This window comes from Balaenoptera borealis, assembly GCF_965194805.1.
Source record: "Balaenoptera borealis genome assembly, chromosome: 16".
NCBI lineage: Eukaryota > Metazoa > Chordata > Mammalia > Artiodactyla > Balaenopteridae > Balaenoptera > Balaenoptera borealis.
In genome coordinates this window covers 88,382,285-88,396,600 of record NC_138872.1, presented here as the reverse complement: position 1 = coordinate 88,396,600, position 14,316 = coordinate 88,382,285, and the positions used below count along the sequence as shown (strand labels likewise).

Genomic DNA, 14,316 nt, shown 5'->3' with positions numbered 1-14,316 from the left:
CCTGCACCGCCTCGTGCGGACCACCGCCAGCTCGGAGCAAATCTATGCAGAAAGCGCTACCAGCGTGTCTGCCCGTGGTGGGCGCTCCTGAGAGCTCATCCACCCCTCTCTGTGCCCTGTCCCCGCTTCTCTTTGGGGATGAAGGGGAGGGGAGACCCTCAAGGCTACAGTGGATCCCAGGCTACAAGGGGGTGGGAATGGCTGGGTGGGAATGGCTGGGTGGGACGGAACCGTGGACAGTTTCCTGAGAAAACGTCTCCAGCGTTTCATGTTTTCTTCCCAAGTACACCCAGAAATGGAGCCGAGGACAGCTGGTCAGCCCGGCTGGCGAGGCGGCTGTCGCTCGGCCAGGTGTGTGTGTGCCGGGGCCCCGCTGGGAGGAGTGCTCGGAGCCCCTAGACCCACCGTGCTGCACCAGGCGGGCCCCCCAAGACCAGGGGCTCAGGGAGCCAGGTCCCAGGTCCCACCCGCCAGGACACCTCGCCCCCGGGCCGGATTCTGAAAGCGAAGGAAGGTGTGGGCATCCATCTGGGTCTGCACAGTACGTGAAGCCTCGAACTCTACCCTCTGCTCACGTGCCTGGGGAGGAGAGGGAACGGAGCCCTGCCCTGTGGGCCGGCCGGCCGGGGAAGCCAGCGCATCCAGCGCCCACCCCTGGCAAGGGGCTCTGCCTGGTCTTCCCGTCCGCGAAGCTTACCCAGCCTAGGAAGAGGCTCTTCAGGTGTCCGCCGTGCAGATGGGGAGGCCAGGGCCCGAGAGTCCAGGTGGCCCAGGCGCAACAAGCCGCGGCCACGCCAGGACACCAACTCCCATCTGCGGACCCCACGTCCACGGCCCCCCGCCAGAGAGCCCACGGCGTGGGGGAAGAAAGACGCGGTAAAGCTGGGGTTCGCTCTTCTTAAGTTAGTGGTGGAACGTGGAAGAGCTGCATCCTCCGAAGCGGTAAACCAGCACCTCTGTTTGTTTCTTTGCTTTGCCTTAGCTCCACCGCTCCAAACCCACCCACCAGGACTCTGAATCTGTCCACCCCGGGTGAAGCGAGACCTTCTGGCTGGGTCCCCCGGATTTGGGCCGACTTTGCACCTCCAAACAACCTTAGCATGATGTCTTATCTTAAGCAACCGCCTTACGCAGTCAATGGGCTGAGTCTGACCACTTCGGGCATGGACTTGCTGCACCCCTCGGTAGGCTACCCGGCCACCCCTCGGAAACAGCGGTGGGAGAGGACGACATTCACCCGGGCACAGCTAGATGTGCTGGAAGCGTTATTTGCTAAGACCCGATACCCAGATGTCTTCATGCGGGAGGAGACGGCGCTGAAAACCATCTTGCCCGAGTCCAGGGTACAGGTGCGGTTTAAGAATCGAAGAGCTAAGTGCCGCCAACAGCAGCAGCAAGAGCAGAATGGAGGTCAAAACAAAGTGAGACCTGCCAGAAAGAGGACGTCTCCTGCTCGGGAAGTGAGTTCAGAGAGTGGAACAAGTGGCCAATTCCCTCCCCGCTCTAGCACCTCAGGCCCAGCCGTTTCCAGCAGCAGTGCTCCTGTGTCTGTCTGGAGCCCAGCTTCCATCTCCCCACCGTCAGATCCCTTGTTCACCTCCTCTTCCTGCATGCAGAGGTCCTATCCCATGACCTATACTCAGGCTTCAGGTTATAGTCAAGGATATGCTGGCTCAACTTCCTACTTTGGGGGCGTGGACTGTGGATCTTATTTGACCCCTATGCATCACCAGCTTCCTGGACCAGGGACCACACTCAGTCCCATGGGTACCAATGCAGTCACCAGCCATCTCAATCAGTCCCCAGCTTCTCTTTCCACCCAGGGATGTGGAGCTTCAAGCTTGGGTTTTAACTCAACCACTGATAGCTTGGATTATAAGGACCAAACTGCCTCCTGGAAGCTTAACTTCAATGCTGACTGCTTGGATTATAAAGATCAGACATCTTCGTGGAAATTCCAGGTTTTGTGAGGACCTGCAGAACCTCTTTTTGTGGGTGATTTTTAAATATACTGAGCTGGACGTTCCAGTGTTAGCCAGGCCTTGGTTAAAAGTGTTAGATGGCATGACGCTCAGACTCATCTTCTGATCGACGTCGCAGGAGGCATAGAAGGAAAGATGAAAGGCCTTAGAGGGGCCTGCCAACCAGCTACCTGAAATGGACAAACCGTTTGATACTTAAGATCCTATCATAGTTTTAGATCATTGGTTTTACTGATTCGCAAAGTGATCGAAAGCATTCTAGCCACGTGCAACCAAATACCACCAAAAATAAACAAACAAAACTAAATTGTGAGGGAAAGGAGGGAAAGACATGGTCTTCTTAAGCAGAGGTGTTCCAACGTCTCAGCCAATCCTTGGTTGAATCTTAGGAATGGACAGTGTCTCAAGCTCACTCACGTTTCATGACCAACTGGTAGCTGGCACTGAAAAACTTTTCAGGGCTGTGTGAATTGTGCGACTGATTGTCCTAGACGCACTACTTTATTTCAAAAATAATGTTCATAAGGAGTCAATATGTAGTTTAAGAGACAATCAGTGTGTGTCTTATATAAATGGTACATCTGTGGTTTTTAATCTGTGCTAGACTTCAAAACTGTCATCTCCTGTTATTGTATGCAAACTTGAACTCCACCTCTGCAGGGGTTCTTCTGTGATTAAATGGGTTATAATTATAAGCAAATTCAGAGCAACTGAGTACTTATCTAAAAAGATTACCTGTGGCTGGAGGTGAGCTGCACTGAAACTTTACAACAAAATGTCTCTGGACAAGGAGTGAGAGAAGAGAAACAAAAGGACACTAATTCATCTGTAATTTGCTGTTGGTAAGCCTAGCAGTAAAGAGACATTGGTCAATTGCTCTGACCCTGATGAATTTATAAACTGAGATCATCGTTGTTTATGCTTGCAGATGTTAACTGGAAAAGTTATATATGCATAAACCTTTCTTCCTGGATTTGGCAGATATGTATAATTATATTAAAATGGTTCTAGCACACACACACACACACAAAACTGGGGTTCCCCTCACCCGAGGAAGGCCCCGGCCTTGGAGGGAAGCCCGGGAGGCACGCTGGGGCCAGGTTCGGACACACACCCTCCCCCTGCCCGGCCACCAGGCCAGGTGACAGCTGACGGCCACAGCTGCGTGGCCCTGACCCCACACCACCAGCAGGGACCAAGGCGCACGCCCGAAGGGGCCTGAAACGCCGGCCGCCGTGGAGATCGGACACCAGGACAGCCTGATGCCGTCTTCCGACCTGGGGTCGATGTTCACGAGATCTTTTTTCCAATTTGCCTTAATTAAAGAGACAGGCCAAATCATTTCCTCTCAGTCTGGTCACCAATCTTAATTTTGACGTCACCCAGCATCCTGGCAATCGCTCACGGCGTTAAGCACTGCCACATGGAAAACATCACTATTCACTGTGTCTCTCGGATGGAGGAAGCCAGACACATACCTGGGAACGAGCGGCTCCAGGGTCCAGACCCCCCTGCCTGCGCGTGGGGTGGCGAGCAGGGTGAGGACGCAGGCAGTGCTCTCTGCGGGTCGAAATAAAGGCACCACACCAAGCGGCGTTCAGGCAGGGCATCAGCGCTGCACACACGTGTACAGGCATGTGTGTGCAGGCACACGCGTGTGCTAGAGACAGCAAGGAGGAGGGCCACAGCGAACCCATGGATGCAGAGGCTGCCGTCGGGCAGCCAGCGTGCCTGAGAACGCCGTTGCAAACGCAGGGCCTGTGCCGAGTCACGCAGCACCTGCAGCCGGGCCGCGGCCCTTCCCGTGGTTGGAGCCGGCCCACCGCCAGCGTTCTGTGGAAACGGTTTCCAGCTCATCACCTTCAGTTTCCTCTGAACCACAGCAGCGCTCTCTCCCCGCCTCATCAATTTAGTTAAAGTTTGCGGAGGGGAAACATGTACGTGGAAACAAAATGATTTCCAGGCCGGGAAGGCTGAGCCCGCGGGCACTGTAACTTCAAGCCCTCCCTCCAGGACTCAGGCCTGAGCAGAGCCCCCTTCCCCAGGGAGAGGCCAGAACTGGTCAGAACTTCTCTGGGTCCAAAGGCGGCGACACCCTGCCTTCAAGCAACGTGGACTCTGGCTGTTCGTTCGCTCCACGAGGGCAGAGGCCCCGATGAAACCCGCAGGATGCACCGACCGGCTGGAAATGGAGAGCCTCGAACCCCATCCTGGAAACCTTGCACTGAACCCTTCTGCGGCGCACACGCTATAGTGGTTCTCAGAATGCGCTCCATCAGCACCGAGGGAGGGGGAGGGGAGTCCTGGGGGAGGGGGGGTCATGGGGGTTCTTGTACCCCACCCTGCTCCAGTGGGACCCAGCTTGAACCTGCCCGGGATCCACCAATTCCCATGGCCGCCCACCCTCCTCGGGAATCGGGGTGGGACCCAGAAAACTTTTCAATGAGGTCGCAGGGCATCCCTAACTTAGGGCAGCCCAGGTCCCCCCGGTGAGAGCTGGCTCCCATGACGCGTGTCCACAGCCAGCGAGGACGTCGTAGCCGCGCAAGGTGTCGCGTCCAGGTGTGCACTTGGCTACGCGGCTCTGTCCCCGTCGGCTCTTTAACCTGACCACCTTCCTGTGGGGCCTCGCCAGGCTGGGGGGCCCAGAAGACGGCCCGCTGGACCTCGCAGCCCCAGCCTGCTGGCGACGATGCTGTCACTCGCGGCCATCGGCCGGCCAGACTTCCTGGCCACGGCCGACCTGGGCTGTGCCGTCCTCTCCTTTCTGTCCAACACCTGCTACTTCAACACGCAGGACGTGCAGCTGGCGATGCCATTCGCGTTCCTGCCGTGGCGCCCTCTGTCCTGTCCGCAGGGGCTGGCCTGGCGGCCGTCGGGGGCAGTGGGCCTGCTGGGCACGTCTGGGGAGCTCTGCGAAACCACGCTGTGTCAGGCAGACCTGCTGACAGCCTGGCCTTCGTCCTGCAGCTGGCGTCCAGCGGGCCAGGCGGGCAGCTCCTACCCAGAGGGACGCGGCCTCCGCTCAGCTGGTGGCTTCCGGTCGCCCTGACCACCATCGCCCTCCACCTCCCCTACCACAAGGCTCTCCTCCAGCAGGCCAGGCTCGAGCTGCAGAGGGACGGAGGCTCCCCCAGGGACGAGCCGCTTGGGAACCTCGCGGAGCTGGCCCCCGGCCGCCCTCCTCCCCACAGCCGTGCGGCTGGGCCCTGCTGAGCGTCGGAGCATCTCTGGCAGGAGGTGCAGGCCGGGGAGGCCGGCAACAGCTTCCCCCTGAAGGGGCTCAAGTCGGAGCCCCTGCCCGTGGACATAAGCCACACAGGCCGGCGGGGGACTCTCCCGGCCCTGCAGAAACCCAGAGCGGCGTGCTGAGAGCCAACAGGGATGCCGGGCTGTCCAGAAGGTGCTTACTGAAAACGAGCTTTCTGGCTTTCAACTCAGTTTATGCAAAAGCATGACACCTTAGCTCAAATCAATACTCACACCTGAAGGCTGGTGTGGGGAGTGAGTGCGGGCTGACACCTGACCAGGTGGAAGGTTCTAGACTGTCTGCTGGCCGACATGTCTCCCCGACCCCAACCAAAGGGCAAGGAAGGAATCTTGAAGATAAAAACATTACTCAAATAACTTTATGGGCTTGTCATACCCTGGCCCTAAACGGTCGTGGCTGGTTGACCTCCAGCTCTGCCAGGAAGCGGGGCCGCACAGATCTCAGCAAGAACAAACGCTGGTTTTGTCTTTTTAATGTATCATCACTGGGGGTCTGAGGACATCACCCACAGGCACAGCTGTCCAGCACTAAGGCGACGGGTGTGAGCCCGTGGTGACCGTCGCACACCTGTCACGCTGTCCGTGACACGGCGGACAGAGGGGGCCCGTCACCAGGAGCGCTGGATAGACCGGCAAAAAGCTGTTTCAAAAGCCTCATGTGTTCTATTCGACAGTGTGTGCAGAAAGGCTAGTAACACGGGAAACATAAAAATCCAAGGGAGGGTAATTAGTCTTATTCCAAAGCTTACATCCATCGGTCTTACTGCATTTACATCACGGTTTTCTTGGTTGAGCAGAGAACAGGGACGTGCAAAGGAAAGGCATCTTTCTGGCTTTATGAAACCTCTACCTTTGACAGCTTCGTTTTTTTTTTTTTTTTTATTAAGACCTTGCTTTTTTAGTTTTTAGATTCACAACAAAAATGCGAAGAATTTTTAAATTTCGCATTTATCTCCTGCCCCCAAACAGGCACAGCCGTCCCTCTCCGGGTGTCACGACTGATGAACCTGCTGACACACCTCCACGGCCCCGGTACAGCCTCTACACTGGGGCGCACTGGGTGCTGCCCGCCGCGCAGCTGAGACAGGTGTATAACGACATCTACGACTTCTCTGTCACTTACATATTCATGAAACCTCTACCACGGACCCCGTGCAGCACGCCCACAGAGGACAGAGCTGGGGATCAGGGGTGAGCCGCCCCCCCACCCAGACCATCAGCAGGACACGCAGCGTCAGGGCCGACGTGGAAAGGCTGCTTCTTCGTGTGACACATTTACCACCAGATGCTGGACGTGAAATTTTCCTTGTTGAGTGTTTCAGTATCACCGTCGTCCTTACGGAGGGAGTACTGACTCTGTTTACCCGGGCGGGCGGGCTATGACCTGAGGACGGCTTCTCTGGAGAGCTGTGCTCAGGCTCTGTTAGTCGGGGTCCAGAGCAGCCTCAATACGCGGGTCCATCCTGGGGTCTCCGCGCACTGTCACGACTGCTCACAGACGGTGCGGGGCTAGAACAGGCCGCCTCTGGGGGCTGGGGGGGGCGGGGGTGGGTTCAGCCTGTGGCTCCAGGGACGCTCGTGCCCCGCAGGCAGATTCAGCCAGAGTCCAGGGGCTGCTACCCAGACCCGGCCCCTCCCCTCCAGGACCGTGCCCAGCCCTTGTGCCCCCAGCGCCCGGGAAGGGCCCCTCCTGGCCCAGGAGCAGGCACACGGCCTCCGCAGCCCACCTCCCTCCAGGCCCACCCGCTGCTCAGCCTGTGGTGCCAACACCTGAGAAGAGCCCTTTCCTAGAGGCCATCACGTTTTCTATGGTTTGTGGCAGGAGTGCAGGCCAGAAGGGAAAGGACCTCAATCGATCAATTCACAGTAACAGACGCCAACGGCTTGCCAGTCTTAGAACCAGACGAGGCGACAGCAAGTCCCCGAGTGCGCAGGGCTCCCTGAAGAAACGGCGGCCGAGCCTGGAGGACTTGCTCACACTGTGTTTCTAAGTATGTCGGCTAAAGGAACCATCTTAGGACCCGCCACAAGAATGTAAACTGGTGGCTCTCAAACTTTCTTTTCAGCAGCAGGAGCCTTTCTTTAAACAAAGCCCGAGACGGTCAAAGGGCTGCTCTGGCTGGAGGGGGGGCGGGGCCGACCGCTGGAAGGTTGAGGCCCCCAGCCCCCTGTCCCCGTCCCCGTCCCCGCGGCTCTGGTCCACTCAGCCCGCATCCTGCACCCCGTCAGGACACACAGAGCCAGAGAAAGAGCTCCAGAGCCAACCAAGAGCTAAGCAAACACACAGCTCTCTGGCGGCGGGGGGCACCTGACTCCAGGAGAGGGTGTGTGGGATAAAGCGGGACTGACGGGGTGGGAAGCCACCTCCTGGGGCTCCTCGCCCCTCCCAGGACACTGCTGGGGCCACTAACGTGCGGCTGGGACAAGGACCTGGGCCTGCAGCCTGGCCTTCTAGAGCATTCCACCCAGAACCCCCAGGGACGGGACAGCCCCTCCCAGGGCAGACCCCTGTTCCCATCGCCGCCGGCATGTCCTTCTCAAAGGCCAAAAGGAAACGTCCAGGAGGCTCCTGGCAACGGCACAGAGGAGCCAGCTGCCCGAGAGTCAACACCAGCCGAGCCCTGGGCCGCTGCCTCGAGTCGTAAATACCGTAAATACCGCGGGGCCATGCGAGCAATGGGCGCCTGCGCTGGGGCTGGGGAGCAGCAAACCCTTCCCACGACGGGGCTGCCCTCCGGGAAACGGCCGGGCCACGGATACGCCGGCAGCTGTCGGGCACACGCACTTGCGCACGCGCGGGACAGGGACTCAAGACACCAACAGGGGCACGACGGCTGTGTCGAGACGCGAGGAGCCCAGCGAGGGGAGCGCCAGACGCGGCTTCCGGCCCGCCCCGCCCCCCAGCCCCGCACAGAGCAGAGCGCTGGGTGAGGCGGGGTAGGGGCGGCCGAGGGGCACCACCCAGCTGCTGATCGGATCAGGTTCCCTCCGCTGACCCGGTTCGGGGGTGGACAGGACGATCCCGAGAACTGCACTTCCGCACCAAGAAGAGCGCGTGTCAGGCCGACGGTCAACGTGGGAAGCTCCCGGCGAGGAGAGGGGACCTCGGGCCCAGAGGCCCTCAGGCGGGCCGAGTCCCAGCTCCGAGGCCCTGGTGACATTCCTTCTGAGCTCGGTTTTCCCATCAATACAACGGGGATACCACCTCACCTCACGGGGAGCTCATGGAGGATTCCGAGACGGTGGGCGCCACGCTGCCCAGTGCGGAATAAGCGCTCTTTCAAGGCTGGATGTCAAAGTGTACAGACGGGCTTCACGCCTCACGAAAACGTCTACGAGGCCTCTTGGGCCCTGCCCATGTGAACATCAACTGGGGTTCAGTGGCCTGACACCCCCCAACACCGTGGCCTGGCCCTCACGCTGACCAGCTGCAGGAGGGTTGACAATTACTTACCCACCCGGGGCCACGAGAAAAGTGGGCCCGTGGCCTAGCAGCCCCAACTCGGCCCAGGACCATCGGCCCCAGGTGAGTTCGGGGACACACGGACGAGAGGCGGGGCTGCAGGCCGTGGCTCCCGCCAGGAGGGAGCGGCTGTGCTTCAGTGACGTGACTCGGCTATTTCAGGGTCTGAAGTTGTGTTTTAGTCGTTTATTTAACTCGAGGGGAAACTGTACTTTCTCATGACTCACTGCTCTCAAGATGGCGTCTCCAGCATTTCTAGTGCTGAAGCCATCTTGCGTGTGCAGCTGGCCAGAGACAGGTCTAAAATCAAATCAGCCCCACTTATGTGATCACGCCATTCTTTAAAAAGCGAACCTATTAGAAGCACAGCTGGAAAGAACCCTGAACGTTAGTATTTTTCCATAAAAAATTCAACACTGTCTTCTGTGGAAACGTGTCTGAAAGGATGTTAAGTCAGCATCGCTCAAAAAACACCTTCAAGCTCACGTGCACTCAGCTGGGAACAGAGGAGAAGGCAGCGGCACGCCGGCCCCGGGGCTCAGGGAGCCCGCCCTCGCCCCACACCCCCGTCCCACCAGGCGGGGGCTCCCACCGCAGCGGAGTTCAGTCTCACAGCTTCAAACACCAAAGAGGTGAAAAAAGGGACCCCCTGAGGAAGGTAGGAGATGGATTAAAATGCAGTGCTGATGAAAACCACGCAACTCTCGCCGGCGGCCAGGGCACGGAGGGCCTGCAGAGCTCTCGGCCCCGAGCTGAGCGTGTCCGGAGACGCCTGCGGCGGCTGTGCCAGCCTCTCCAGGCCGATGGTGACATCCATCCGCCGGCAGGCGGGGCGCACGGTCAGTCGGCCCTGGAAGTCGGGTCAGGCCGGCCCTGCCGGCACCAGGGCAGGCACACAGCGGGAGGGCGGGGGCCGTGGCGGGAAGAGGGGTCTTAGGCAACACCCGCAGGACGGGCACCTCCAGGGGCTTCGGGAGCAAAGGGAGGGGGAGCGGAGGCTACGCATCTACCCGACTCTGAGCTCACCTGCCGAAAATACCTGCTACTTGTTGGGTTTACATTTCTTCCCACAAGTGTCTTGTGAAACTCCTAGGTGAAATTCTCTATGTATATATAATTCACATACTACTCTCCGAACTTAAGAAATCTAGTTTTAGTTTTAAAGGCAGTCCATTGCTAAAACAAGCAAGAATATGTACGCTTCAACAAAGGATGATAGATTTTTATCTAAAAGATAAGACCCATTTACAATCCCTTCAAACTTAGAAAGAGGTTTGTATCAGTGGGTGAAAAAAAGCTGTTCAACTGGAAACTTCCCTGAAGACGCTTTGGTGGGACTGAGCTCAGTGCCAGAGGGGGAGAAAAAGGCCCAGCAAAAAAGGGGTTACATCCGGACCTGTGGGAGGTGCCCGCCCGCCAGCCGCGGGCCTATAAAGCCTGCCTGCGGCCGCCAGGGGCCAACAAACCGACAACCGACCGGGCTGCCTGCCCAAGGACAACGGGCTGGGCTCCGGAGCCTCCACGCTCCTCTCCAGCGTCCCGCGAAGGTCCCGATTCCACCCCCAAGTCCAGAGTCGCTGCCGCCCCCCAGCCGTGAGCACATCCCGGAGGCTGGCGGAGCTGCCCTCCCAGGGACGGGGGACGGGTCTGCTCAGAGGACACACGCGGGTGGCCAGCGGCAGCCGCGCAGGTAAGCGCGACCCAGGCTCTGGGTCTGTGTTCGGGTCAGCGCCGGGACGGGCCGGGCAGACGGGGCTGGACGTCCCGGCTGGGTGCAGCACAGACTGGGCACCTTCAGTGAGGGTGGCTCAGCAGGAAGGGTCTTCCCTGACGCTGGGTGAAAACAACGCTAGTTGCGCTCCGTCCTGGTTTGTTCAACAAGCATCTTTCTCACTCCAAGAAGATCGCCAGGGCTCTGACGGCGGCGCGTCACTCACTCCCTCAATGAGGACGCCCGCCAACCCGAGATTAATTTAATATGTAAAATATACCTCGTAGATCTGACAAAAATGTGGTTCATTTTTCTAGATCTGGACCAGCCGTGGCAATCTGAAACAAAATGATACCTGACTGTTTTATACTCCCCTTTCTATTTGTAAATTCGTGGCCAACTTTCATGAGGAAAGTGTGTCAGCAGTAAGGTTCATGCTTATCTTTTCATCAGACCACCATGAAAACAGCAGCATTGCTCAAGGATCAAAGACCCATTTACCCGGGAAAGAAGTGACGGCCAACACCTAACGAGCACAGGGGAGGGCAGGTGTGTCTCAAGGGCTCTGCTCGCCTTGGAGTTTCCTGAGAATCGGTCCAAAACTTTCCAAAATCCCTACGTTTAAAGAGCAAAACCAGTACTCTGAGCAGTTTTACAGAGAAATTTAAAAACAGAGGCTTTACACATCACAGATGGAATCTGAGAACAATGGCACTTATGTGGTTCAAATTGGGATTACCTACCAAAGATGAAGAACACAACACAACTAGTAAAATCCAGTTTATCAACCCCAGTGAAGCAGAGGTTATTGAACCCTTTTAAAATAACTGACGCCAAGGTCCCGATTCATCTCTTTCCTCCTTTTTTTTAGAAACTCTGTTTTCAAGCAATAGGTCAGTAAGCACCTGCTGCTCTGGCAACTTTGAAAACGATCCCTGGCCACCTCCCAGGTGAGGCAGAAACTCTCCAAGGCGGTCACTAAGGCTCCTCCGCCCCGGCCCTGCTGACGGGGCTGCCCCACAAAGCCGGGGCCACCTTGCCCCTCCCCAGCCGCGGTGCCCGAGACCGCAGACCCTGCCCAGGGTGCCCAGGTCAATGCCGCAGAGCCTCTGGGGAGCACGCTGAGCAGAGCCCGTGTCAGGCCGAGCGCGTGAGCGGCCACCGGGGAGAGACGGTCAGAAGCAGAGGTCTGGGAGGGTTGCTCTCCCCAGCCTCCAAGTCGCAGCGTTTCTAGGTTGCAAACAGCAGTAGAGAAATTCATTCGGTTTTACAATCATTTGGCAAAACAGTGAAAAAAATTCAAATCTTATTTCCTAAAACAATGACCACCTTTATTTCTCATGTTCTCTCATTCCATGCTCTGAAAACAGTTCCGTGTTCAGCACCCAAACTTAGGGTTAGCCAAAAATGCTAGATTTCTTTGATCTGTATTATTGTAAGAAAAAAGACTCTGCTCCACCTCTCACCAAGCGTGCTGGGCCCACTCCCTTCCAGAAAAGGCTGCTTTTCCCCTTCCCGTCTTAGTTCTCTTTCAGCAGCCGCCAAAATAAAACTATTTCGTCTCCTGACCACAACCCTCCTAAGGCTTCCACGCGAACATCCAGCCGTGCTCCCTCCCGAGCTGCGTCCGGCGGGCCTGAGCACGAGTCACCGTCGGCTCCACTCAGACCCAGTGGCCCTGGGAGCCCTCGGGAGAGAACACGGGGCGTGTTCTGCGCTTGACTCTCCTGCTCCAGCACAGGGCTGGCCGGCCCTCCAAGCGGAGGGGACACGTCCAGGCCCACCCCGCGCGCTCGTGTGCTGCACCCGTCCCGCGTCATCCGCAAGCCCTGGAGCTGCCGAGCTTGAATCCTCTGCTCTTGCTTCCCCAGGTGCCCGGGAGTGAGGGGCTCGGGTGTGGCGGGGACACAGCCGCAGACCCAGAGGCCAGGCAGAAGCGCAGGCCAGAGCGCAGGCGCCGACCTCCACCTCCGGTTGCACAAGTGCCCCTGGGACCTGCTCCGCTTTTACACATGCCTGGCTCACTTCCAAGGGCAGCACCTTTCCTTCTCAAGATGGATCTCCCGTTAAAAACCGGTTTCTGGGAGCCCTGCGGCAAAGCCTGAGAGCCCGGCTGTCCCTCCGGGCGCCCGGCCCCGGCATGGAGACGCCGCCGGGCGCCTGCAACGGCTGCTCCACCGGCCTCGAGCTACCCCGCACGCTGGCCAACGGCTCGGCCGCGCTCTCGGAGCAGCAGCAGTACGCCATCGGGCTCTTCCTCTCCTGCCTCTACACCATCTTCCTCTTCCCCATCGGCTTCGTGGGCAACCTCCTGATCCTGCTGGTGAATATCCGCTTCCGGGAGAAGATGACCGTCCCCGACCTGTACTTCATCAACCTGGCGGCCGCGGACCTCATCCTGGTGGCGGACTCGCTGATCGAGGTGTTCAACCTGGACGAGCAGTACTACGACATCACCGTGCTCTGCACCTTCATGTCGCTCTTCCTGCAGGTCAACATGTACAGCAGCGTCTTCTTCCTCACCTGGATGAGCTTCGACCGCTACCTGGCCCTGGCCAAGGCCATGCGCTGCGGCCCGTTCCGCACCAAGCCCCGGGCGCGGCTGAGCTGCGGCCTCATCTGGATGGCCTCCGTGTCCGCCACCCTGGTGCCCTTCACCGCCGTGCACCTGCGGCACAGTGAGGACGTCTGCTTCTGCTTCGCCGACGTCAGGGAGGTGCAGTGGCTGGAGGTCACGCTGGGCTTTGTGGTCCCCTTCGCCATCATTGGCCTCTGCTACTCGCTCATCGTCAGGGTCCTGGTGACGGCGCACCGGCACCGTGGCCTTCGCCCGCGGAGGCAGAAGGCGCTGCGCATGATCCTGGCCGTGGTCCTGGTCTTCTTCGTGTGCTGGCTGCCCGAGAACGTCTTCATCAGCGTGCACCTGCTGCAGCGTGCGCCGCCCGGGGCCGGGCCCTGCCAGCGGTCCCCCCGCCACGCGCACCCGCTGGCCGGCCACGTGGTCAACCTGGCCGCCTTCTCCAACAGCTGCCTCAACCCCCTGGTCTACAGCTTCCTCGGGGAGACCTTCCGAGACAAGCTGCGGCTCTACCTGGAGCAGAAAACCGGCCTGTCTGCCCTGAACCGCTTCTGCCACACGGCCCTGAAGGCGGTGGTCCCGGACAGCGCCGAGCAGGCCGAGGTGAAGTTCAGCAGCGCTGTGTAGGGGGCGGGGCGGGGCGGGGCGGGGCGGGGGGGCGGGAAGGGCCAGACGCCGTGCCTCGCGCCGCCCTAGGGCGCCCTCCCTCTGGTCACTCACACACAGAGCTGTCCATCCATCTGGGTCGTGAGCATGGGGCACGGACCCCGCACACGCTGGATCAGCGGCAGACGCTTCTGACACCCGCCAACGAGAGCGAGAAGGAGGGGGACACTGGGATGAAGTACCCTCGTTTCAAAGCAGACGTGCCAGAAATTTGCCATTTTAGAGGAACAGAACTCACGCAGCTGACGTGAACTGAAGGTGGTGGAACACTTTCCGCACCTGCGTGTGTGTGTGCGTGTGTGCGCGTGCATGTGTGCGCGTGCGTGCGCGTGGGTGTGCGTGCGTGTGCGCGTGTGTGCGTGCGTGTGTGTACCGGGCGCCACGGCTAAGCAGGAGGACGCCGGGCGCCCCGCACCTCCCGCCAGCCTGGGGAGGGACGCCTCGGGCACCTCCTGAAGGGCGGGGTGAACGCAGCGGTAACAACGGTGACAACGCAGACCCCTCTCGTCAAAACGTAAAACAGAAAACCTAATGAGTCTGGGAATGTCCAGTCTTTGTCAATAAAGCACAGCCATGCCGATTCTTCCGAATTCTCTACCTGAGCAGTTCCCTGAGGGGCCGGGGGGTGGGGCACTCAGAGCCTCAG

General features: G+C 58.9%; 2 protein-coding genes and 1 pseudogene across 6 annotated transcripts in view; 2 read left to right on the top strand and 1 right to left on the bottom strand.

Annotated features, from left to right (window-relative positions):
- CHLSN (cholesin) overlaps positions 1-14,316 on the bottom strand; it is a 98,390-nt gene that overhangs the window by 48,268 nt on the left and 35,806 nt on the right. The gene's annotated exons all lie outside the window — the stretch shown is intronic.
- LOC309613622 (homeobox protein OTX2 pseudogene) lies at positions 210-2,955 on the top strand (annotated as a pseudogene). Its single transcript has one exon. The product of its transcript is annotated as a homeobox protein OTX2 pseudogene (transcript).
- GPER1 (G protein-coupled estrogen receptor 1) lies at positions 6,904-14,250 on the top strand. 3 transcript variants are annotated; one of them, XM_082360641.1, is made up of 2 exons: positions 6,904-9,373; positions 12,298-14,250. In XM_082360641.1, exon 2 carries the CDS (start codon positions 12,567-12,569, stop codon positions 13,629-13,631), a length of 1,065 nt encoding a protein of 354 aa, XP_082216767.1. In that variant the 5' UTR covers positions 6,904-9,373; positions 12,298-12,566; the 3' UTR covers positions 13,632-14,250. The 3 variants fall into 3 exon arrangements, with proteins under 3 accessions (XP_082216767.1, XP_082216765.1, XP_082216766.1); XM_082360639.1 differs by lacking the exon at positions 6,904-9,373 and adding an exon at positions 9,392-10,405; XM_082360640.1 differs by lacking the exon at positions 6,904-9,373 and adding an exon at positions 9,392-11,376.